A 24,781-nucleotide genomic window follows, 5' to 3' on the forward strand; every position below is an offset into this window, starting at 1 on the left:
CTCCCCGCCCCTCCGCCAGCGCCGAGGCCCCGCCCGGCCCTCCCGCCTCCCCGCCCCGAGGTCCCCGCTCGGAAAGTCCAGCGAATCCCCCGCGCCGTCCCCCAACCCGGCCCGAGGGCGGCCCGAACAAGCGGCCCTTTCTGCGCGCGGCTGCCCCGGACAGCTGGCCCGCAGCCCGCGGGGGCGCGGACAATCCCGGGGCTTGTGGCCGGGGGTGGGGCGCCGGGGGTTGCCAAGGTGACCCGGGCGCGGGCAGCGGCTCGGCTCGGCGCGGGCGGCACCATGAGCGGCCGGAAGCGCAGCTTCACCTTCGGGGCCTACGGAGGGTAGGTGTGCGGGGCCGGGGAGCTGGGGGAGTGCGCGCGCCCGCCGGCGTCCGCCTCGGGTCTGGGGGCGCCTGGAGCTGTGAACCCGTGTGGATGTGTGAGGTGAGCGGTCTGATGTCAGGGCCGTAATTGCGGGGTTGGTAAGTCTGAGAGAGAGAGAGTGTGTGTGTGTGTGTGTGTGCTCCAATTGGATACCCCTATGCACGTGCGCGGACGCAAGTGGCTGTGGGCATTTCTGTGTTTGTGTCTAACGCGTGGCAATGGTAGGTGTCTGACTGTGTGTGTGGACCGGCAGGCTGGGCCTGTGTGTGTGCACGCCAGGCGTGCGCATATAGGAAGTGGGGGGTGGGAAAAGGCGGGTCCAGGGGAGGCCCTGCAGGGCCCCCACTTGGCTCCTGAGGCTGCTCAGCCCCCGCAGTGAGGCTTTGGGAGTGAGGCTTTGGGAGGGAACCTAGAAGCCATTAGCCACCCCCCGCCCCGGGGCACCCTGGCTGGCTGCCCCATCTCAGCCTGCCTGGCTTTCATGAACCTCCTCCTCTGGGACTGCTGGCTGGAGACCTGTGGGTGAGGGGTGGGGGGCTGGAGAGTTGGAGTGGTGCCTGGTCCATCTTGGGGTCACGGTCCCTCCCGGCCCCAGATGCCCACCCCAGAGGAGTGCGCAGGTGGGCCAGGAGGATCTGTGTCTTAGGCGGAGCTTTGGGACCTTGGAAGGGAGACTGGGGAGACAGACTGGCCCCTCTCCTGGCTGGCCACGAAGTTGCATAACCTTCAGCAGGGCCTCCCTCCCTGTGGTCAGAGGGACACGGGGGACCCACCTTCCGGGTGCCGAGCCCTCGGGGCTGCTCACACATGTCACGCTGCAGACCGTGGGCTCTTTGAGCTGTAGGGATGGTGTCCCCTCTCTAGGCGCCCATCCCCCCCCGGGGACCCCGCAGAGGGGCCGGGTGTGGTGGGAGACCCGAGAGCTGCCTTCCGGGCTGGGGGGCTCTGTGGGCCATCAGGCCAGCCCCCCGTGATTGGCCTGAAGCCTCCTAGTCCAGGAGGCTCTCCGCTGACGCCTGGAGGCAGCGGGGCGCGGGGCTGCGCTCTGTTGTGTGACATTGGGCAAGTCCTGGCTTCCCTGGCCTCCCGGGCCCCACCCACACGAGGTGGTCCCCGGGAGACCCCAGCCCTGCATCCCCAGTTCGTGTCTCCTGAGATGGCAGGTCCTACCTGGGGCCCCTTTCCCCTTCTCCGTTCGCCTCTGGCCAGGAAGCAGGGCTTGTTTGTTGTCCCAGCAGCTGCTGAGCCCCTCGGCCCCAGCGGGGCGGGAAGGTTGAACCGTCCTCTACTCCAGGGTGCCCTTGGAGGGTGGTGGACGGCCCCAGGGAGGGGCGCTGCCTCTGTACTCTCCCTGATGTGGGGTCTGGAGGAACTGAGGGGAGACAAAGGCTGAGGGTGGCCCCTGAACCCTGGGGGCTTGTCTCCCCCTGGCTCTGCCTCCCTTCCTCCTCACCCCACACCCCACGTCCCTAATGTGACATTAGGGCCCCTGCAACCTACGGCGGGCAGTCTCAGAGCATCAGTGCCTCCGCCAGGCACCTCACCCTGTGAGGTCCTGGGACCACATGGGTAGGGGTTGGCCTGATATGCTGGGCAAGGCCTGGTAAGATGGCAAGGCCCCCTTACCTGCCGCCGCTCTTGTTGTGTTTCAGGGTGGACAAGTCCTTCGCCCCTCGCCGGAGTGCGTGGTGAGTACCGAGGGCCCTCAGCACTGGGCTGCTTGGCTGAGCTTTAGGGACACTCCAGGCCATTTGTTGTTGTTCAGTCACTCATTCGTGTCTGACTCTTTGCGACCCCAGGGACTGGAGCCCACCAGGCTTCTCTGTCCATGGATTTCCCAGGCAATGATACTGGAGCGGGTTGCCATTTCCTTCTCCAAGGGGTCTTCCCGACCCAGGGATTGAACCTCCATCTCCTGCATTGGCAACTGGATTTTCTTGAGCCACTTAACCTGGATTTACCCCTGAGATACCTGGGAAGCCCTCCCAAGTCATCACCACCCCCTCTGATACCAGACTAGTCCCCACCAACCTTCCCCTCATCCTCTGCCGGCCCTGGATGGGCAGACCCTCTCACCAGCTCTGCCCCATGTATTTTCCCCCACAGTTCTTTCTAGAGCTCAGCCTTGAAGTAAGACAAATCAGGTTAAATCTCAGCCTGCCGCTGCCTGTGCAGCTGTCAACAAGTCACTCATCTCTCTGAACCTCAGTGTTCTCATCTGTGAAATAGGGATTAACATGCCTATTTAATAGAGTGTAAAGTTGTACCAAAAAAAAAAAAAAGGTCAAAGCAGGGCCTGGTATAGTGTAGGCCCTCAGTGAAAGGGTTTCCTTCCTTTTCTCTATGCCTCCCATCTCATGGTGGCTCCTGGCTGGGCTGGGGGTGCCTTTAACCTTCCCACTGACCCTCAAACCCTCTCACCTCTCCCACTCCATACAGAGCCTTCGGGACCCCCTCCTCCAACCCATTTCCTGTGTCTGAGGCTGCCTCTCTCTGGAGGAGGGCACGTCTGCAGCTTCCCCTACACTGTGAACAGCAGGTGGGGATGCAGCTGCACCTCAGGATTCACAGCCCCCCGCCCAGCGCCCCCGCAGGTGGGTGCCTCCTGGCTCCCCAGGACGCCGCTTCAGCTCCAGCAGGAGAGCCCCCAGCTGCTCTGGCTCCTGTTTTCCGCCCCTGCTGAGGGCTTCCAGGCGTCCCCCAGCCCTGCAGTGCCCCCCAGCTGCTGGATCTCTCCCATCAGGCACCATCGCCTTACCTGCTGCCAGAGCCCCCCTAGGGAGCCACAGCTGAGTGGGAGGCACAGGGGGCACCCAGGCTGAGCTTCAGGGCCTGCCCTTTCGTTTTCTTTTGACATTCTCTGTGCCACCTGGAGTCAGTTGCTTTCCCTCTCTGGGTTTTCTCTCCTGCTGCTGGGCATCTCCTATGTGCAAAGTCAGTTGGGGCCTTCACCATGTGCAAGGCCGTATGCCAAGCCCAGAGCAGGGACCGGGTGGGGAGAGAGACGGGTGGAGATGAGGAAAATGCCTGTTCCTTCAAGGAGTTCAGTAATAGTGTCCCAACACCTGCCGTTTGTCAAGCACCTGCTGTACACCAGGTACTGTTCGGTGCTGGACCTGCATCCTCTCACATGATCTTCACCGTATCTCCGAGTCAGGGACTATTGGCCTTAACTACAGATGAGAGCAATGCTGCACAGAGGGGACAAGGAACTTCCCTGAGTTCACGCAGCTAGTTGGTGGCAGAACTGGGATTTGAATCTCCATCTTCCAGGCTCTGTGCAGAACCCAGAGTTTCACTTGCTCTGCCCCTAGGACCTCCAGGCCAAAGGGCAGATCTGATAGATGCACTTGAGGGAAGAGTTGGAGACGGAGGAGTGACTCAGAAGGCTCATTCCAGGGAGGCCTGAATGAAGAGTCAGAGATAGAGGTCTAGGAGTGAGAGCAGCTAACCACTGTGTGACCCTGGGCAAGTGCCTTCCCCGCTCTGGGCCTCAGTTGACACATTTACAAAGTAGGATTCTGGGAGGACCAGGACTTACCCAGCATCCACGAGGCCTTGCCCCACCCCCGCCTTGCTGGGGCCACTGTCCATGGTGCTAGCCCCTGGGCCCTCCCTTCCCCCATCACCAAACCAGTTGCCTCACCTCCAGCCTGTGCCTGGGCATAGAGTTTGTGCTCTGTAAACGGGCAATCATTTTGACTATTAATTGTGATTTCCTGGTATTCAAGGCCTGTCTCCACTTCACCTTCCAGCCTGGGGTTCATTTCTCTTATGCCTTGTGTTTCTTACTGATGAGAATATGGCCCCATGAGCACCACCTCCAGGCTTTTGGCCACTTTGTACCCTCTTCTTGACCTACCTTCCTCTTGCATTTCCACAAGGCCTCCTTTAAAAAAAAATATTTATTTGGCTGCCTCCCTGGTGGCTCAGATGGTAAAGCATCTGCCTGCAATGCAGGAGACCCGAGTTCGATCCCTGGGTCGGGAAAATCCCCTGGAGGAGGAAACGGCCACCCCCTCCAGTACTCTTGCCTGGAAAATTCCATGGACGGAGGAGCCTGGTGGGCTACAGCCTATGGGGTCGCAAAGAATCGGACGCGACTGAGCGACCTCACTTTTAGTTGCAGCGTGCGAACTCCTAGTTGTGGCATGTGGGATCCAGTGATCGAACCCTCAGCCCCTGCATTGGGGTGCAGAGTTTTAGCCACTGGATCACCAGAGAAGTCCCCCAGCTCGCCTTTATCACTGTTTGTTGAGTGTTTCCTTCCTGATCTGCACACACCTTTTCTCTCTCCTTGAACACCTTTCTGCTGCTTATCGTGCTTGTAGAGCCGATGCTAGTGCTCCCTCCTGGGGCAGTGGGGAATGCACAGCCTTCGGAGTCTGACAGACACGGGTTTGAATCTGCCTCCGCCACACACTAGTGGTGAGGCCTTGAGCAGCTCGCTTCCCCTCTCTGAGCCCCACTTGCTGCTCAACAGTATTCGCTGACTTGGATCTTTCAGTGAGGTGACCTCAATTGTATTGAAAGTATGCATGTAACACTGTGCCACAAGGCAGGCTCCGAGGTCCTTGAAAACAGATGTTGCTTGAGTTACTTTTGACTTAGGCCCAGTTTTCAGCATGAATCCCATAGAAGCTGGACTGTATTATTTTCATCTCTCTGTCCTCCACAGTCCTGCCCAGCTACCTAAACGCAGTAAACACTTAATGAATGTTTGTGGGATTGAACTGAATGTGTCCAGAGAGTGGAACAGGTGAAAACTTGTCAAGTAGGCTAGGAGGGCTTCCTGGAGGAGGCAAGGTTTTCACCACCTTTTTTTTAAAAAAAAAAAAAGTTAAGATTAGGAGCTTGAATCAAGTGAGCAGTGAAGCCTGGTAGAGGCCAGGTGTGATCATGGCTGGATTCCCCTACCCTCTGCCCCTCATTAGCAATCTGCAGTGGAGGAACACACAAGTGTGCAAATGTTGGAGGAATGAGGCCCAGTGGGAGGATTAGGAGCCAGTGTAGTGGCTCTGACATCCAGCCGGAGTAGTGGATTAATTTGGCTCTGCAGCTGTAAGGGACATTAAATATGGAGGCTTCTCTGATAGCTCAGTTGGTAAAGAATATCCCTGCAATGCAGGAGACTCTGGTTTGATTCCTGGGTTGGGAAGATCCACTGGAGAAGGGACAGGCTTCCCACTGCAGTATTCTTGGCTTCCCTGGTGGCTCAGCTGGTAAAGAATCCACCTGCAATGCAGGAGACCTGGGTTCTATCCCTGGCTTGGAAAGATTCCCCTGGAGAAGGGAAAGGCTACCTACTCCAGTATACTGGCCTGGAGAATTCCATGGACTGTATAGTCCATGGGGTTGCAAAGAGTCAGACACGACTGAGCGACCTGCACTTTTTCACTTTGCACTTTCAGGTGGTGGGGGAAGGGATATGGCTAAGCAGGGCTGAACAGGGAAGGTTGGTTCTGGAAATACCCTGGGAAGAGGGGAGTCAGCTTTAAGCTTCAAGCTGGACCCTGGGAGGGGGAGGCAGGACCCGGCGAGGACTAAGTGCCTGTGTCTGCTGGGCCTTTTGCTCTGGGGTCATTAAGTCATGATGACAGTCCTGAAAGTTGGCTTTAGTGTCCCCATTTTGAAGGTCAAAGCCAAGACAGGATGTTGAAGACTGGCCCAAAGTCACACAGCTGGCAAAGGCTGGATTGAGTCCAGCTTTTCCTCCTGCCAAGGAAGCACATTGGCCAGAAACATGGAAGCCACAGAAATGAGAGAAATCCTGGTTATGGGGTGAGGAGGGGAGATGGAGAGTGAGATGATCCTGAGGACTTCCAAAACAGGGGTCACTGCCTGGCCTCGTGTGTCCCCCCCAGGAAGGCCCATCTGGTTCCTGAGATCCCATGGCAGTCACGGTACCATCTGCTCCCATATATGAAGCATTTTCTGGGTCCCAGGCCCTGGGCTGAGGACTTCGTTTGAATTATTTCATTCTGTCCTCACACTGGCTTTACACTGTAGAGACTGTTACTGTCCATGTCCCATTTTACAGATGAGGAAACTGAGGCTCCAAGAGGGGACCTGGCTGGCCCCGGGGCACAGTCAGTGAGTGGTGAACCCAGACTGGCAGCCCAGTCAGTCTGAACCCATACATTTAGCCCCAGCTGTCCTGGCGGCTGTGGAGTGGGCGGCTTGAATGGGCAGCCCCCATCCTCAGGGGGCTCCTTTCTATAATCTCTGAGCCAGAGGCTCCCGGGGGCCTGTGTGCTGCTGCAGGAAGCACAAGGCTGGCCTCATTAGTGGCTCTGAAATGCCAGGTGGGCCCAGCCTGCTGGGCCTCCTCATCTATTATGTACCTGGTGGGCTGGCCCCTGGTGGGCAGCTCGCAGAGCACAGAATGGGGGCTAGTCGCTGCTTCCTGTGCCCACAGCTGCCACCACGGCTCTGGGCAGGGATTCCCCCAACCAAGGTTCCCAGTCTGGCTGGCCCTGCTTGCGCTATATCCCAGCGATGCTCAGGCTCAGACCTTTTGTTCGGGAGGTGCATGGAAAGATAGGGCTTCTGTTTTCAGGCAGATCTGAGTTGAAATACCAACTTCATCTTTTCTTCCTCGCTGTGTGGGCTTGCCCAAACTACTTTGCTTCTCTGAACCTCGGATTGTCCATGATAGTAAGAACCAGGCTGCTTACCCCAAAGGAGGACTTAGAATGAAATCAGTTCATTGTGTGGACTCAGTGGATGTTTTTCCTTTCTGTGAGCATTTGCATTTTGAGAGAAAAGACTCATTAAACCAAAGAGAGACTCTTTAAAATTTTTAGTGCTCGAATTTTCTGCACTGTGGAGGTGGCTCGTTTGAGAAGTGATTAAGGAGGAGACCTTTTTGATATTCCCAAATCTCACAAAGGCTTTCCTCTGCTCAGGGTCTCTCCCAAGACAGTCACTCATTCATTTAGCAAATTAATTCAACAAATATTTAATGTGGGGATACCCTCTAAGGGCCAACCCAGCCCTGTGCTGGGCCTTGAGGTGATGGAAGTGGCAGACAAGGCCACGGGCCTCGTGGAATTCAAGGGCAGGCCAGAGAATAAGGAAAGGGACAGTTCTGAAGGTGGGGAGAAGTGATACGTGTTGAGAGGGCAGATGTGGGGACTTTCGATAGCTCAGGGACGCGCTCCTCCCCCACACCTAGGAATCAGGGAAGGCTTCCTGGAGGAGGTGACCCAGAAGTGGGTTGCGTGGCAGTGTGTTGTGTGCGTGGGAGGGGAGGAGGGCCACTGCCAAGAGGATGTTCCAATAAGAGGCAGGTCAACAACATGAAGGAGAAAAGCGTTTGGTGGCATGTGCTGGGTACAGGACTGAACTGGAGCTGGGGGCAGAAGGTGGGAGAGGCCGCCACGGGGTCGTGCCCCTGCCAGCCCTGTTGGGACTTCCTCTGGGTGCCCCAGAGGGTCTGAAGCCCCAAGCCAGCGTGGGGCCGCCCATCACCTACTGCCCTCCCCATGGCAGAAACCTCTGTGCTCTCTGCTGTGCGTTCCTGGCTGTGGACAGCAGAGGAGAACTTCTCCAGGTCTCGTAAAATAACGACAATAAAAGCACCTGCCCTGAGGATCATCTTGGGGGTTGAGTGAGATACAGCGTGCCAAGGTCAAAAACCAGAGTGATGCCAGCAATCACGGTCACTGCCGTGTTGTCCCCACAATCTAGCTGGCCCTGGCAGTGGGGTCAGAATCACTCAGAGTGTGGACTCTGCTCTTTGGAAGTTCACTGCCTGCCGGGAAGCGAGACCTGCCCACACGTGAGCACCCTCTCAGCCCTGGGCTCTGACCTTGACACTGACCCTGAGAACGCTGGCTTTGCAGCCAGCCAGGTCTGCACCAAGTCCTGGCTGGGGTGACCTTGGGCAGTGCCTCCCTGGCTGAGCCGCGGTTTCTTCCTGTGTGCAGAGGGGTTGTTTGTGTCCCCGTCTTTGGGTGAGGGAGAGGAAAGAGGGGGTGCTTTAAAGCCCAGCCCAGCCTAAGAGTGCAGCTCCGTCAGACCACGGGAAGCCCTGGTGACCTGGAGAATCAGTTCTCTCGCTCTCTGAGGCTCACTTTCCTGTCTGTGCAATGGGAAGTTTAGCTACAAAACCCTCTGATGTGCTGGGGTTCTAGTGGAATCAGATAGTTCCTAATCTGGACCCAGTCTGCTGTGTGACCTTGGGCTAGAGGCTTAACCTCTCTGAACCTCAATTTCCACACCTGTAAACAGGAACAGTATTCGCCTCACCTTTCAGGTGTCCACTAGCCACTTGTTCATTGAACAGATACTTATCAAGTCCCAAGCACGTGTCACGTAACATCTCAGAATCGGGGCTACAGCAGCGAACCTGATAGACCCAGTGTCTGGCCTCACGCAGGTCGCCTTCCAGGGCGGGAGACGCGCTAATAGCAAATGATTTCAGATGGGCAGTGGGTAGTGAGGGGCAGGGCAGGGAGGCGCCCACCTCTGCTCAGGATATCAGGGAGGGCCTCGCAAGGCCTGAATGGGAAGGAGCTGACTGTGGGAAGGGCGGTCCAGGCAGAGGGCAGAGTATGTGTCCAGGCCCTGAGGCAGGAACAAGATTCCTTCCTCTCCCCAAATCTGGAATATTCCAGATCACTTCCTGGCAGCTGGGGGTTAGGTGGCTGAGCCGGCAGCGGGGGTGGGAGGCCCATCTCCTCTCAGATCAAGAACTGCTGCTCACGAGGCAGGCGGGGAGGGGGGCACCGTGGGCACTGTGGGCAGCCATGCAAGGCGAGGCTGGGATCGGGCCTCGGGGGAGGTGAGGGGTGTGGGCAGAAGGGCACAGGCAGGGGGCCAGCCTGACCACCACCCAGAAGTGTTGAGGGTCGGGTCCAGAGACCCTGGGCCGGACTGTTTCAGGAGGGGTTTGCAGAGGAACGTGGGCAGGCTTTCTCTCTCACTGCAGCCCGCGTGGGCCTGAGCACCAGTCGGAGTGCCCCGGCCAGAAGTCCCAGATCTGGCCTCCTGTGGGCCAGAGGTTCTTTGAGATGCCACCCCCCCACACACACACACACAGGCATATTCCCTGTGCACATGCCTAGACTCGACTTCAGTCCCGGCAGCTTACTGCGAGCCCACAGTTATGTACACATTCGTTCACGTGGCAGACCGGCGTCCGGCATCGACGGCGCACCCGGCCCCCAGACAGATCCGGTCCCAGCTCGGTTTCTGGTGGGAGAGGCTGGGAATATCTGATAATCACACTGTGACAAGTGCAAACCAGACTGACAGATCTGGACAGCCGGGGACAGGCTTCTGAGAAAGCTGGTCAGGGTAGGAGGGGCAGGCCGACCCAGCCTGGGAAGGGGGCTCCAGAAAGACTGGATAAGACTGTAGCATGTAGGTGTGGGGTGGGGAGGAGCCAGGCAGGGTGGAACAGGTGGAGGGTATATGGTGTGTGCAAGGGGGCTTCCCAGGTGGCCCTAGTGGTAAAGAGCCCGCCTGCCAGTGCAGGAGATGTAAGAGACGTGGGCTCCATCGCTGGGTCAGAAGATCCCCTGCAGGAGGGCACGGCAACCCACTCCAGTATTCTTGCCTGGAGAATCCCATGGACAGGGGAGGCTGGTGGGCTACAGTTCATGGGGTTGCAAAGAGTTGGACACGACTGAAACTACTTAGCACGCACGCAGAGTGTGTGCGGAGGCCGGGACAGGGGACAGACGCTCAGGGCCTCGTGGGCCACGTGAGGCAATCGAATCTCCACCCTGCACGTGGCGGGAACCCACGAGGGGCCTTTCGGCAGGTGGATGGCATGATCGGTACAAGTGCGTGCCTGCAGCCCACACACGCCCCAGACACGAGCGCTTTCTCTCCTGCCCACGTTTCACGTTCCTGCCAGGCCTCCCACCCCCGTCCTCACCGCACACGCCCTGCCACCAGGCAGCGCTGCAGGGAGGCCTGTGCCAGCTCCCAGCAAAGGTGGCAGCCGTGCGGCCCCCCTGCTCGCTGATGGTGTGGTGCGGGGCCCTTTGCGCGCTCCGCATGTTCACAGACGTGCACATGGCCCCCTCCCCCGCCACACGCAGGGTCGTAACCCATCATCCTGGCACGTGAAAGGCGGCTTCTAGTTTATGGAGTACTTTCACAGGCACTTGCAAGAGCCCCAGTGTGTGCCCACTGGCCTGGTGATGCTGAGGCCTTGGGGAGTGGTTCCAGGGGTGGGGTGGGGCGCCTGCCAGCCTGCTAGCTTGGGGCAGCTCAGGGCAGGGACCTGACTCCTGCAGCAGAGCCTGCATTTATTTGCATTTGCAAATGAGGCAGACAGCCTGGTCCCCACACAGGCTGGCCCCGGCTGGCCACGCTCCCCTGACCTGACAGCTCAGTCCCAGGGAACATCCTGGGCAGCTTCTCTCCTGTCTTCCCTCCTCCCTGCCTGGTGTGGGGGGAAGAGCGTGAGCTTCAGAGTCAGCCAGAACGAGGGCTACAGCCGAGCTCTGTCACTCCTGCCAGGGGTGACCTTGGCCATCGTGGTATTCAATGTCCCCTGGGCTAGCCTCTCCTTGGAGTGAGGAATATCTCCTTCTCAGGGTGACTGCAGAAAAAGAGTCAGAGTCTCAGTGAGCTGACACGTGAGGCTCAGTGTTTTTAATCTTTTATTTTTTTCTGATGGCAAAAATAATACGTGCTCACTATAAAAATTCAAACAGTGCAGAGAAATGTATCCTGTAGAAGACAGAAAGCCCTGGTCATCCTGTTTCCTAGAGCTAACTCATGTGAGCTTTTACCTGTAACTGAACATTTTTAACAAGGGAGATTTCTGTTGTGCTACTTGCTTTTTTCACTTGACAACAGGCCTCAAATCCCCTTTTCCGTCAGGACTCGAGACCTCCTTTGTCATCACCGCATGGCCTTCCGTGGCTTGCACGTGCCGTGTGTATGTAACCAGCTTCCAGATTTCAGCCACGGCAAACCCTGCGGCAGTGAATGGTCTCTGTCCGTGTCATTTTGTGTCTTTTTTTGGTAAGCATTTCTGGAGGATAAATGCCTAGAAGTGGAGTGACTGGGGCAGAGTGTGCACGTTTTCATCTTTAATGGGAGAGGCAGGCCATCCATGTGCCCCAGGAGACCCAGGGAAGTCCATTCCCTTGAAAGAACGTATCCACCGCCTCTGCCCTTGACCACAGGCCGGAGAGTCAAGAGGACTCGATTCCACATGGGGCAGGCGCCTGGCAGGTCCTCTAGTGAAGCCCTGTGCCCCCCTTACTCCTCTGGTTCCCGTACTTTGGAATCTCCCCCTTCACCCGTGCCTGCCTTTGCTCGACAGGTGCTCCCTACCTTACGTGGCTCTGTTCGCTGCACTGCTTCTCGTGCTGGAGCCTAGTCTCCCATCTCCCGACTTTCACCCGGGAGCCCTGTCTCAGTCCGCAGCAGCCCACAGAGGGAGGGAAAAAAGAAAGAGAGAAGGGAAGGTCAGGAGGTGCTTGTGGCGAATGTTTATGCACTTTACATGTATGAACTCAACATGGCCCTCATGTCAACGTTTGGAGGCAGACACCACTGTTATCCCCATATTATAGACGAGGAAACTGAGGCTCAGAGAGGTTCAATAACTTGCCCAAGTCCCATAGCTGCTGGTGTTTTATTTATGTGTTTGGCTGCACCGGGTCTTCGTTGCGGCACGTGGGATCCAGTTCCCCGACCGGGGATCAAACCTGGGCCCCCCTGCCTTGGGAGCATGGAGTCCTGGCTCCTGGACCACCAGGGAAGCCCCCCTACACAAGCTGTTAAGTGCCAGAGCTAGGATACAAACCCAGGCAGTCTGACTCCAGAGCCCACACCTCTGAAGTGATGCTCTCTCTCTGCCAGGACCTTATTTATAATGTATTGACACCTACTGTATACTCAGCTTCCACCCACCAGCGGGCTGGAGCCCATGAGGCGGCAAAACCCATTGGCTAGGAGGGAGAGGGTCGGATTTAACAGGGCCTCCCCTCTGCAGGGTGCAGTGTCTGAGCAGGGAGGCCACAGGGCAGAGAAGAGCTCTGGGCGGTGTCACCGGGCTTTGCTTTGAGGTAGGGGAGGCCCGGCCCACCCTTGCTCTGATACCCACGCCTGGCACTATTCTCTGGCCCCGGAGAGGGTGTCAGGACGGGAGTCCCAAGGGAGTGACTAAGCACTGAAATGCAGAGCACACGAGGGGTTGGGGGGTGATGGAGCGAGCGGGCGAAGGGACGCCTGGAGATGTGGGCAACCTGGGCAGCAGAGGCTGGGCAAGGGCATGGGGGGGAGGCGGGCACGGGCACTGGGAAGGGCCCTGCACGCCCTTCCCCTGGGAGCTAAGGGGGGCCCACTGCTCAGCTGTCCCATGCCAACGTGGGCAAGGAGGCGAGCAGCTGGATTGGGGCTTCAGGGGTGACACCTCAGGCAAGTCATCACCTCTGCTCCACTTCCGTGTAGAATTGAGGTAGCGTTCCCTGCCTCCGGGTCCTTGTGAGGCTGTCAAGAGGGTCGGGAGCAAAGGAAGTCTGTAAACTGTAAAGTGCTGGGCAGGTCGAGCAGATGTTGTTATTCTGGACCAGGAGGAGGCCCCGTGGTTCAAGGGAGGAGCCAGTCCTGGGCAAGCAGAGGGTCAGGCTTTGGGCCACTGCGGGCCTCGGGCCACCTGGGCTGGGGAGGCGCTGGCGGGCAGCTGGCGGATGGGAGGCCTGGCTCCCGGGTGCTGTGCCCCCGCATGGGGGCCCATCCTGTGACCTCCTCTCGGGGCTGCCAACCTGTTGTTTGCTCGGGAGGCCGCCGCCTGGCGCAGCTCCGGGATCCGGGTGTCTTGGCGGTCAGCCAGCTTGGAGCTGGGGTGGGGGCCCCCTGTGCCACCTTCCTGCTCCCCCAGGGCCCTGCCTGGAACCTCAGGTCCTCTCCTCCTGCCCTTGGGTGGCTGTGAGACCCCAGCCCATCTGTCAACCTCCCGAGCCTGTACTTCCTTGTCTCTGACACGGTGTGACGATACCAGCCTCGATCCGGGTTTGTTGTCAGGATTACTGGGCATCAAAGCGCTTGGCTCCCCACCCCGCACCATCCCCTTGCCCTCGACGCGCCCTCCTGAGTCCCGGCTGAGGTCAGAGGTGCCTGGGGAAAGGTGACCTAGGAGCAGCCACATCTGTGTCCCCTCTCCGTCCCCCCAGGGGCTTCCAGAGGAGTGGGCCAGCCTCTCAGAAACTCGCCCACGGCTGCCCCTGGCTACCTTCCCTGGCACCTTTGGCAGGGCCAGGGGCAAGCAGTGCCGGATGGTTGAGCTCTGCAGACAATGGGCCTCTGTGGCCCCCGGGGGCGGGAGCAGTTCCAGGGTGGCCTCTAATCTCTGGTTTCGGGAGATTAGAGTCCCTCAGACCTGATTCTGTGACTGGGGGACAGGCCACCTGCTGAGGGGCAGGCCCCCTCCCAAGGGCCCTGTCTCAGAGGTCTGAGGGTCTTCAGGAGGAGCCCTCTGCACCTCTCCTCACGGTGAGGTCTGCACCTTTCCCCACATGTGTCACCAGGCTGGTAGAACCAGCTGGTCTCATGGGCACCAGGGGGACCCAGGGAACCCTGACCTCTGGTCACCAGCAATGGGCTGTCCTGGGCTCCTTAGGCCCTAGGCCTTAGCCCCCCCAACAAATCCATCTTGGCTGGCTGAGCCCCTCTTCCGCCCCCGCCAAGCCCTCCCAAGTCCAGTTTCCCAGCTTCTGTGCATGCTGTCCAGCCCCTGCTTGGCTCCTCGTCACAGGCCTCCTGTCTGGGTGGTCATGTGTCACCTGTTCTGATCACCAAATTTCCCCTTGAATTATTTTTTTTCCATTTATTATTATTATTTTGTATTGGAGTATAATTGCTGATGTTGTGTTAGTTTCTGCTGTACAACAGCCTCAATCAGGCATATTTATCCCTCTTGAACCTCCCTCCCACCCTTCACAAACCACACCCGCCCCCCACCCCAGGTCATCGCAGCATCGGTTGAGCTCCCTGTTTCCTTCCACAGCTTTCCACTAGCCATGCGTGTTACACGTGGTGGTATGTACATGTCCCCCACACGTGGGACACGTGTGTCCACCCGTGTCCATTCTCTGCATCTGTGTTTCTACTCTTGCCCTGAACCTACAAACAGGTTCACCTGTATCATCAACTGAATTTTAAAGCATGGATAGTTTATTGGGAGGAAAAGAAGGAAAAAGGAGCTCCCGGCAAAGGGCGAAGCCTGTGCAGAGGCTCCGCGGTGGGAAGCAGCGTGGCTGGTCTTTAAAAGCTGCCTGCAGCCCAGCCAGGTGAGGGCAGGAAGTGGGGGTGTGTGGGGATGAGGCTGGGCGAGTCCTCAGCAGCCAGGCCCACCGTGGGGGGTGCAGGGAGCTCCATTTGGGGCAGTTCTTGCTGGATGGCCGAAGGGCCAAGTCCTCTTCACCGGATGCCCCAGCCCCTTCTCTGATGCCCTGAAGGGCCGGGCTGTCTGGGACAGTGTCTAATAATAATAATAATAATACCACCACTTCTGCTGGGCTTACTCTAATCCGTGGCTTAGGAAGTGGCTACGTCCTCTCTCATTTTATAGGTCAAAGAAAAAAAGACAGGACCCCCTGCCCCCACCCCCCAGCTCTCCAGCTGCTTAACAGGTGGGAAGCGACCAGGGCAGCGTCTAGTCCCCTGTCCTCTGCCTTCCCCGTCTCCCCGGTCACTCTGGGTGACTCAGGGCACTCTGGATCTGACCTGAGTTTTTGCAGTGTGTGGATTCACCCCTAAAACGCACCCCCACCCCCACCCCCTAGTGCAGCATCTGGGGCCCTGGACTGGGGCGCGGCCTGGTTCTAGCTCCCCAGCTGCTCCCGCCTCACTGGGTGACTTCCAGACGGTTGTTTAACCTCTCGGAGCCTCAGTTTACCCTTCTGGGAGTGGAGGATCCTAGTGACTGCCTTATCTTCCGCTCCAGTTCCGCTGAGACTCCCAGGCGTGAGCAGATAAAGAGGGCTTTTGAAAAGTACAGAGAGCTGCACTCACGACACAGCAATTATTATTGTTACCTCGACGTGGAGATAAGGGAGGGGGAGGCGGTGCAGTGACAGTTGCCAAGAAACCCGGGAGCTGTCGGCAGGCTTCCGGCCTGGCCCATCCCGCCTGGGAGCCTGCCCCACCCTTTCGCAGGGGGAGACGGACACTCCAGCGGGGAGGGGAGCCACAGCCAGCTGGCTGCAGGCCACACACCTGTAGGGCCTGAAGGTGACCCTGGAGTGTACCTGGCCCGGACTCCAGGCTGGCTCCAGCTCTCTGTGTGACCTTGGGGAAGTCACCTCCCTTCTGGCTGCTGCCTATTACTGTGTCCAGGAATGTCCAGGCCAGACAGGGCAGGACTGGAGCGGGACCTCGGGAAGATGCTTGGTGGCGGCCAGAACCAGGGGCTGCTATGGGGAGGCCGCTGGGGGCTGGGCGACAGTGGGGTCAGCCTGCCTTGAGAGCAGCGGTGGTGGGTGTGGTAGTAGAGCCCTGAACTAGAGGGAAACCTTGGCACCACCCTTTGCCTGGAATGACCTTGGGCTTGTCCCTTAACCTCTCCGAGCCTCAGTTTTCTTATCTGGAAGAAGGCTGATGATAACCCAACCTCACACAGCTGCCATGGTGATTGAGATGGTGCCTGTGCAAACTGTAGTGCACTGTGCAGATATGACTGCGGTCCTGGCCACGGGAAAGAAGTGGCGAGAGTTCCCCATGTCCCCCGTCAGCCCCGGGCACCTCCCAGCTGCTGTGTGTGTGGGAAGAAGGTAAAGCATTTTTAAGCTGAGCCAGGGGGACTTCCCTGGTGATTCAGTGGTCAAGATGCTGTGCTCCCACTGCAGGGGGGCACAGGTTCAGTCCCTGGCTGGGGAACTAAGATCCCACATGCCAGGTGGCATGGTCAAAAAATTAAAGAATAAATAAAAAATAAACTGAGCCAGGCCATAGGGTCAGGAAGGTTTCCAGAGAAGTAGGGAGGGGCAGAGACTGGGGGCTGCATGTGAACAAAATGAAGGAGACCAGGAGGAGACAAGGGTGAGATAGGCAGGAAAGGGGAGGGACAGAGAGATTCGGGTTCATGAGAGGGAAGAGAATGACCAAATAGGAGGAGGAATGCAGAGATCACAGGCAGAGGAGAAGGAAGGGTGGGCTGGGAAGGTGGGAGTGTGTGAGAGGTGAGGAAGGACAAGAGGAGGAGGAGGAGGAGGAGGAGGAGGAAGCCGGCAGAGGGGAGGCAAGCGGCTGGGTTTACTCATTTCTCCAAAGGTATTTACTCAGCAACGGCTGTTTACTGTGAGCCAGTGTGCTAGTCGCTCAGTCGTGTCTGACTCTTTGCAACCCCATGGACTGCAGCCCACCGGGCTCCTCTGTCCCTGGAATTCTCCAGGCAAGAGCACTGGAGTAGATAGTATAGTGGAGCATGAGGGCAGCGTCTCGATCCAAGTTCAGGGGTTTGGATCCCCTGTGTTTCGCTTACCATCAGCCTGACCTTGGACCTGCTGCTTAACCTCTGTGTCTTAGTTGCCTCCTCTGAAAGATGAGGATTAAATGAGGGGATACGAGTGAAGCCGGTCCAGCAGGGTCTGCACACGGTTGGTCCTGTATCAGCACTGGCTGCCGTTGGCGTTGTTACTGTTACTATTCCCTTCACCGATCTGACCTGCTGGGTCCACAGGGCTGGCCGCCCATGCTCCGAAGTCCAGATCCTTGGCTCTGGAGTGACAAGCCTGGGTTCAGATGCCTGTTCTACATCATTAACTGTGTGACCTTGGGCGAATTTGTATCCCTTTCTGAACCTCAGTTTCCTTGTGGTGCAAAGACCAGGTGGTTTGGGGGACTTTCCTGATGATCCAGTGGTTATGACTCCACACTCCCAGTGCAGGGGGCCAGGGTTCCATCTCTGGGTCAGGGGACTAGATCCCACGGGCCGAAACTAAAGGTCCCGTGTGCTACAACTGAGACCTGGAGTTATTTTAAATATTTATTATTTAAATATTTATTTAAAATAAATATTAAAAGATTATAAAGCAGGTGGTTTTTGAGCACCTGCCTCTTTGGGGAGCTGTGAGGATTAATAAAAATCACGGAAGGCACAGGGAGGCTGTGGCTTTTGTTTTTGTGGTTTTTGAATCCCTGCAGGGCTGGGATGGGTGGGGGCAGGCAGGGCCGAGAGCCTCAGACCTCCTGGTCCATCCTCATCCCGGAGGCCTTCCTGGGCCCGGCATCTTAGGACCCCGGCAGTGACCTTGTAGGTGGAGGAGTTGCCCGTGAGGGGGAGACTCAGGCCCGCCAGGAAGTGGAGAGCTGAGGGGCTGTGGCAGAAGCCAGAGCCCACCTGCCTTGAGAGACCTACCAAGGACTGCACCCGCGTGAGCAGTCCTGAGTGAGAGAGGCAGCAGGACACGGGGAAACTGAGGCCAGCGCTGGAAGAGGAGCGTGTGGGGGAGCTGCTGCCAGGCTGACCTGCAGTGGCCACAGCCGGAGCCTTGGGGTGTGGGAAGCATCGGACAGAAGCAGAGCATCGGAATAGCTCGGTCATGGGCACACACCTCCCAGCACAGTGGTCCTCACGGTCAAGGGGAGCCGGCATCCCCTGGCTTCAGCTCTCAGACTTCCAGGTTCTGCTGTCCATCCTGCTGGCACTGGCCCTGATCGGTCTAGGGCACGGATTTTAAATTCTGGCTCTGTCATCCGCTTGCTCGGCGATGTGGCTTCATCTCTCTAAGCTTTAGTTTTTCCATCTGTAAAAAAGGTTGTTTTCTTTTTTTTTACAAACCCCTTTTGGTTTACAAACCCCTGGTGGTTTAGTGGCTAAGGCTTCACGCTCCCAATGCAGAGGGGGGTTCCATCCCTGGTCAGGGAGCTAGATCCCACACACCGCAACTAAGAGTTGGCCTGACACACCGAAGATCCCGCATGCTGTGAGGAAGATCGAAGATCCTGTGTGCTGCCACTCAGACCCAACGCAGCCAAAAAAAAAAAAATATATATATATATATATATATAAAAGGGAGGGATAAATAATGCCGACCTCCCTGCAGAGTAGTGAGGATGTAACACGCCTGACACAGTTCCAGGCACTCGGTCTGTCTGCAGGGTCCCCGTGGCAGCCTCAGTGGAATGTGTCTGGACCATTTCTGTGGGCCTCTCTCCACCCACCCTCACTTCCCAGTCTCTCCCCACGTCACCGGGCCTTGTGATCTGCAGAAACCCGTGTGGAGGCCATTCTTTCTCACAAACCTTTAATGCCTGCCTACTGCCAACATTCACTCATTCACCCACTCATCCGTTTAACAAATACTTAATGAGACCCTGATGTGGGAAGGCAGAGTTTACCACGAGCAAATGAATCAAAGAAAGAATTCATTGAGTGAACACCTTCTAGCTGCCCAGGCTCTAGGATGCAATTTTTTAATTTTTTTCTGGAAACCTAGGCTGAGAGGAGTACGTCATTGTTTTAAGGTCACGCAGCCAGTAAGTGCCTGGGCGTACCTCTCCTACAACGATGTCACAGGCCTCAAACGTCATTGCCACCATGTCTGTCCTGTGCATCGAGACCGCCCAGTGCAGGGTCCCCTGGGAAGACGCTAGCCCACCAGGGCCATGGACAGTCCCTCTGAGCCTTGCTCCCTGAGTAGCTGGGCCCAGGTGAGCGGGAGGGGACACAGAGCTCTCTCAGGGTCTCCTTCCTGGGCCAGGTTTCCACAGTCCCTTCCCCTCTTGGGGTGTGGCGGTCTCAGCCCTGACTCAAGCGGGCCGTGGGCTGAATGACTCACCCTCCCAGGAACCAGCCTTGGTTGAGGGACTGGGGTGGGGCAGCAGCCACGTCAGGGTGGCCCTCGGCAGTGGGTGGAAGCTGGGCCTGCTTGCCCGTCCTGGGCCACCTGGGTCCCGGGAGCCACTGGGCACTTCCTCCCCTTGACCCCAGAAGCGGCCTCCTCGGCAGTCTTTCTAGGATAACAGGAGCTGACTTCACCCTCGCCAGACCTGCTTCCTGTCCTCGGGAGGGTGTGGGTGTGGGCCCAGAGTCTGGGCTTGGAGTCAGTCAAGCATCACACAGATGCTGGTTCGGCCACTGACCAGCTATGGGACCTCTGCATACCTCTGGGGCCTCACCTGTACACTGGGAATACCAGTGTGATGACTTCTTGTGCCCTCGGGCCTGAAAGAGGGGCTTGGCAGGGGCCTGGCATGTCGTTGGCCCAGTGAGTGTCTGCTGTTGTTATTGTCATTAATAGTAGCAATGGCCCAGGTGGCTTTTCAGCCTGAAGGCTGCTGTCTCCCTAAAGGCTCAGGGACGGGTGTGCCTTGCTTAGTCCAGAGGTCAGGGCTCAGCCCTATACAGCAACCCCCAACCCCTGCCTCAGTCTGCCCATCTTTAGAATGGGCTGTGGACATCCTCTTGGCTGGAGTATGGTTTCAGTTCAGGTCAGTCACTCAGTCGTGTCCGACTCTTTGCGACCCCATGAATCGCAGCACGCCAGGTCTCCCTGTCCATCACCAACTCCCAGAGTCTACCCAAACTCATGTCCATCGAGTCGGTGATGCCATCCAGCCATCTCATCCTCTGTCGTCCCCTTCCCCTGCCCCCAATCCCTCCCAGCACCAGGGTCTTTTCCAATGAGTCAACTCTTCGCATGAAGTGGCCAAAGTATTGGAGTTTCAGCTTTAGCATCAGTCCTTCCAATGAACACCCAGGACTGATCTCCTTTAGGATGGACTGGTAGGATCTCCTTGCAGTCCAAGGGACTGTCAAGAGTCTTTTCCAACACCACAGTTCAAAAGCATCAATTCTTTGGTGCTCAGCTTTCTTCACAGTCCAACTCTCATATCCATACATGACCACAGGAAAAACCATAGCCTTGGCTAGACGGACCTTTTTTGGCAAAGTAATGTCTCTGTTTTTTTAATATGCTGTCTAGGTTGGTCATAACTTTCCTTCCAAGGAGTAAGCGTCTTTTGATTTCATGGTTGCAGTCACCATCTGCAGTGATTTGGGAGTGTGGGTTCGGGAGGCCTCATGGAGAGTTTACAGGGACACTTTGTCCATAACTGTGACCTCTGGGAAAGGTTGGAAGCCCTGCTCGCCTCCTGCTTCCTGGGGAATCCAGGTTCCCCTCCTTTCTGAAATCTGTTCCCCTAACATCCCCCAATTCTGAGAATGACTCTTCCTCCCAAAGTTCACAGATCTCCCGACTTGGGGCCCTCCCTGACCTCAGACTCTTTTTCTCTTCCAGGAGGAGTGATGGGCAGAACCAGCGCTTCCCTCAGGCACTAGACCTGCCAAGAGTGGATTTAGTTCCCTCTCAGACCACTTCATTCCAACCTAAGGTAAGTGCTCGCCTGCCCGTGGCCCCCGGTCTGGCGGACCCCCCACCCCCACCCCAGGGCCAGGAGATATCTAAGAGTGACTGCTGGGCAGAGGCCAAATGTTTGGGTAGATGGGGCTTGAGGTTTAGCCCCCCAAGGGGATACCGCTCCTTGCCCGTGATGGACCTGACACAGTCTCAGAGGTTGAACCAGGGTCTGTAGTAAGGTTGGGGGGAGAAACAGCTGGGAATAAACTGGCCGAACAGCTTTTCTTCCTTATCTTCATTATCGACAATACCATCCATTTCCTCAGCTGTAAATCGGGTGTAATGAGAATATCCCACTTCACAGGGCTGCTTCTCAGAGGAGCCCTGTGAGGTGGGGTAAAGTGTGAAAAAGTGATGATAAAACACTGTGCATAATATCTGGCACAGAGTAAAAGCCCTGTAAATGAGGCTGTTCTTGTTATCCTCGAAATCAAATGTTTGCCTGGCCCATGACCTGTGTCAACTTTCTGCTGGGTGCTGAGGTGCCAGAAATCGATGTGACACGGACCCTGCTCTCAAGGAGCCATGGTCTGGTTAGGAGATAGATAACTAAACAACCTCTTCAGGGGATCAGTAGTAATAACCACAAGCATTTATTGAGATTTACTACAGGCTTAATCAGAGAAGGCAATGGCACCCCACTCCAGTACTCTTGCCTGGAAAATCCCATGGATGGAGGAGCCTGGTTGGCTGCAGTCCATGGGGTCGCTAAAAGTCAGACTCGACTGAGCGACTTCACTCTCACTTTTCACTTTCCTGCATTGGAGAAGGAAATGGCAACCCACTCCAGTGTTCTTGCCTGGAGAATCCCATGGATGGAGAAGCCTGGTAGGCTGCAGTCCATGGGGTTGCTAAGAGTTGGACACGACTGAGCGACTTCACTTTCACTTTTCGCTTTCATGCATTAGAGAAGGAAATGGCAACCCACTCCAGTGTTCTTGCCTGGAGAATCCCAGGGACAGGGGAGCCTGGTGGGCTGCTGTCTCTGGGGTCGCACAGAGTCAGACATGACTGACGCAACTTAGCAGCAGCAGCAGCATGGGCTTAATAGTTAATGGGTGGGTTCTTAATGTTTTGCATGCAGGATCTCATTTCGTCCCCAAACTATAACTACTGTGGACTTATATTAATACTCCTCTTAGTCCCATTTTGCAGATGAGAAAATCGAAGCTAAGAGAGGTTAAGTTACTTGCGCAAAGACACACAGGTAGGATGTGATGGGTCCAGGACCGGAACTCATGTAGTCTGAGCAGGGTGCCTAGTCTGGTGGAATTTCTAATGCCGAGGGCAGTAAGCTCTCACTCGTGTAGTACACTCTTCGGATCCTAAAGCGTGTGCACAGGTATCGTGCTTCTCAGTCCTTTTATCAAACCTTGGGTGGTAGGCATTCTCGAGATAAGGATCCAGATGCCCAGAGAGGTAAAGTGGTTTTCCCAAGGTCACACAGCCAATAAATAGCAGACACAGGATATGCCAAGCTTCTCGCCCAGAATTCTGACCTGGAACAAGAGTTATGTACCCCTCCTAGGTCAGGAATGGTACATGGCCAAGGAATACTGTACTTTTCGGGGGATCACCACCTCCAAGGGGGTCCAAGTGTGGGTCCTAGGGACTATATCAGGGGGTCCTTGAGATCCTCTCCTGCTGTCTGTGCCTGGGCAACAGCCCAAGACTGGGCCATGTGGATCCTGGGACCTGGAAGGGAGCGACTCCATGGCAGCTGGGTTCAGAAGTGAGGTTCCCAGTCCTTGTCCCCCTAAGCATCCGGCAGGAGGCCTGGGTTCACTTCCCCTCCCTGCACCTCAGTGTTCCCATCAGAAACATGAGGGTTAGCAGAGCCCATCTCCCTGAGTCCTGCCTGCTCAGGTTAGCGCTGGGCTGTCTCCCCCAGGCTTCCTGGCCTCTTGCCCAGCTCGGCCGGAAGCCTCCATTTGTGCCAACATAGGCTCAGACGGCTGCGGGCTCCAGACTGCCCCGTCCCACAGCCCACACCCATCCCAGGATCAAGACACAGTCGATGGATTGTTCTCCTTTGACAGGAAAGGAAACCGAGACCCAGAGAGACTGAGTGATCCATCTGGGTCCCCAGCAAACCAGGGAGGGGTGAGGGGTCCCAGGTCTGTGACATGTTCTCCGTCCCCCTCTCCCGGCTCTGCTCACATTAATGTTGATGGCGGAGCCAGTCTGAGGAGCAGGTGACCTCCGTGCATCAGTGGGCAAAGCCCTGCCCCTCCCTGGGCCTCAGGTCCTTGTCTGTAAAATAGAGGGGACAGTTTCTTCTCTACCCACTAGGCCCATTTGCAAAAGGGTGATGACTGTGAAAGTAATCTTGGAAAGTTACAATCAGGAAGTTGAGGGATGATTGGCCTCATTATGTTCCCAGGGCAGGAGAGAACACCCAGAAGGGACATCTCTCTCTCTGGGAAGCCACATTGTAGAGACACAGAGCTACCCAAGGCCCTCCTACCCTGTTCCCTTGTAGGGGTTTTTCTACTCGAGGATTTAGAAATCTGCACCTGTTTACATATACAGCCTACCCACACCTACACACACGGGCACATCCACATGTCTGCAGATGTAATCAGATTTGCACGTGTACACACGCATGTATATACAGATACATGTGTACAGACACACAGTCACATCTGCTCTCAGAGTCACACACACACAGTTGCAGGCACACGTGTGCGCACTCTCCACTCCTGGCACACACACGTCTCCACTGATGCAAGCAGCTCTTGCCTCCTCCCCGTGTGGGAATGAATGTTTCTCTGGCTGCATTTTGATGGGTGCCCGGAAGCGCTCAGGCCTGAAAGTGCCTGCATAAATCAATATTTGCTGCTGTTAATTATTAAAAACAAAGCTACGCTGTGTCTGGAACACACATCTCCAGGGTTCCCGCTGGCTTCCTGGGCTCCAGCCTGACCCATGGCCAGGTCTAGGGGAAAGGAAGGTGCAGTGCCTTCCTTCCAGGAGCCCTTGGCCCTGAGATGGAGAGTGGTGGTGTGTAGCTGCCAACAACTCCTTCAGGGAGCTGAAGAGAGGTTGGGTACTGAGCTGGTGGGCAGCCCTGCCCTGTAGGGTCCGAAGCAGCTGGTGTTGACTTGGCCAGAACTCAGGAAGCAATTACTGCTTTCCCAGCATCTGTCTGGGGAGGGGGTGCTGCGGCCCTGCCCCCACTCACAGTGGCAGACACAGTGCAGGGTCAGCTGGAGGGCCTGCGGAGGCATTGTATTTTGCAGATGGGGAAGCTGAGGCCTACAGAGGTGGCAAGGGCTTACTCAAGTCTACTCAGCAAGTTTAGCAAGGTCAGAGCTAGAACCCACATATCCTGAAGTCCTCTCCACGCATGGGGCCTTGGCCGCCCCTGTTCCTGCCCTCTCCCCAGGGTCAGGGGCAGTAAGGGACAGGTATGGGCCTGGGGCCTGGGGAAACCAGGGTACCAGTTTGCCTGTCAGGCATTGGTGGGGATGGAGGTGGATTGCTAGTTCTATCTTTTCTTAGCCGTGTGATCTTGAGCATACATTATCTCTTGGAATCAGTTTTCTCTTCTGTAAAATGGGGATAACATTCCTACCTCTTGAGTTGTGGGGAGAGGATCAGACTTGCAAAGGGTCCAACATTAAGCAGATGCTCAAGAAAACCCCTGTCTCCAACCTAAGCCTCCCATCCCCGCCGCTTCCTTCCCGACTTCAAAGCCCAGCCCAAGAAGCCCATCTCTGAGGCCCTAAGGCACAGTACCCAAGAGGAGGTTCAGTTCAGTTCAGTTCAGTAACTCAGTTGTGTCTGACTCTTTGAGACCCCATGGACTGCAGCATGCCAGGCCTCCCTGTCCATCATCAACTCCCAGAGTTTACTCAAACTCGTGTCCATGGAGTCGGTGATGCCATCCAACCATCTCATCCTCTGTCGTCCCCTTCTCCTCGCGCCTTCAATCTTTCCCAACATCAGGGTCTTTTCCACTGAGTCAGTTCTTTGCATCAGGTGGCCAAAGTATTGGAGTTTCAGCTCCAGCATCAGTCCTTCCAGTGAATATTCAGGACTGATTTCCTTTAGGATGGACCGGGTTAAGAGAGG

The 24,781-nt window shown here is 56.6% G+C and overlaps 1 protein-coding gene across 2 annotated transcripts in view; it reads left to right on the forward strand.

Moving 5' to 3' along the window:
- Positions 1–207: 207 nt before the first annotated feature.
- The window catches only part of RAP1GAP (RAP1 GTPase activating protein), a 52,062-nt gene continuing 27,488 nt past the window's right edge, over positions 208–24,781 (forward strand). The window contains exons 1-3 of one of the 2 annotated variants that reach the window (XM_019981995.2): positions 208–326; positions 2,021–2,056; positions 20,585–20,678. In XM_019981995.2, the coding sequence (XP_019837554.2) occupies positions 283–326; positions 2,021–2,056; positions 20,585–20,678 (174 nt within the window). In that variant the 5' untranslated portion in view covers positions 208–282. The remainder of the gene's footprint in view (positions 327–2,020; positions 2,057–20,584; positions 20,679–24,781) is intronic. The other variant, XM_019982006.2, reaches the window with a different exon arrangement.

This window comes from Bos indicus, chromosome 2 (genome assembly GCF_029378745.1).
Source record: "Bos indicus isolate NIAB-ARS_2022 breed Sahiwal x Tharparkar chromosome 2, NIAB-ARS_B.indTharparkar_mat_pri_1.0, whole genome shotgun sequence".
Taxonomy (NCBI): Eukaryota; Metazoa; Chordata; class Mammalia; order Artiodactyla; family Bovidae; genus Bos; species Bos indicus.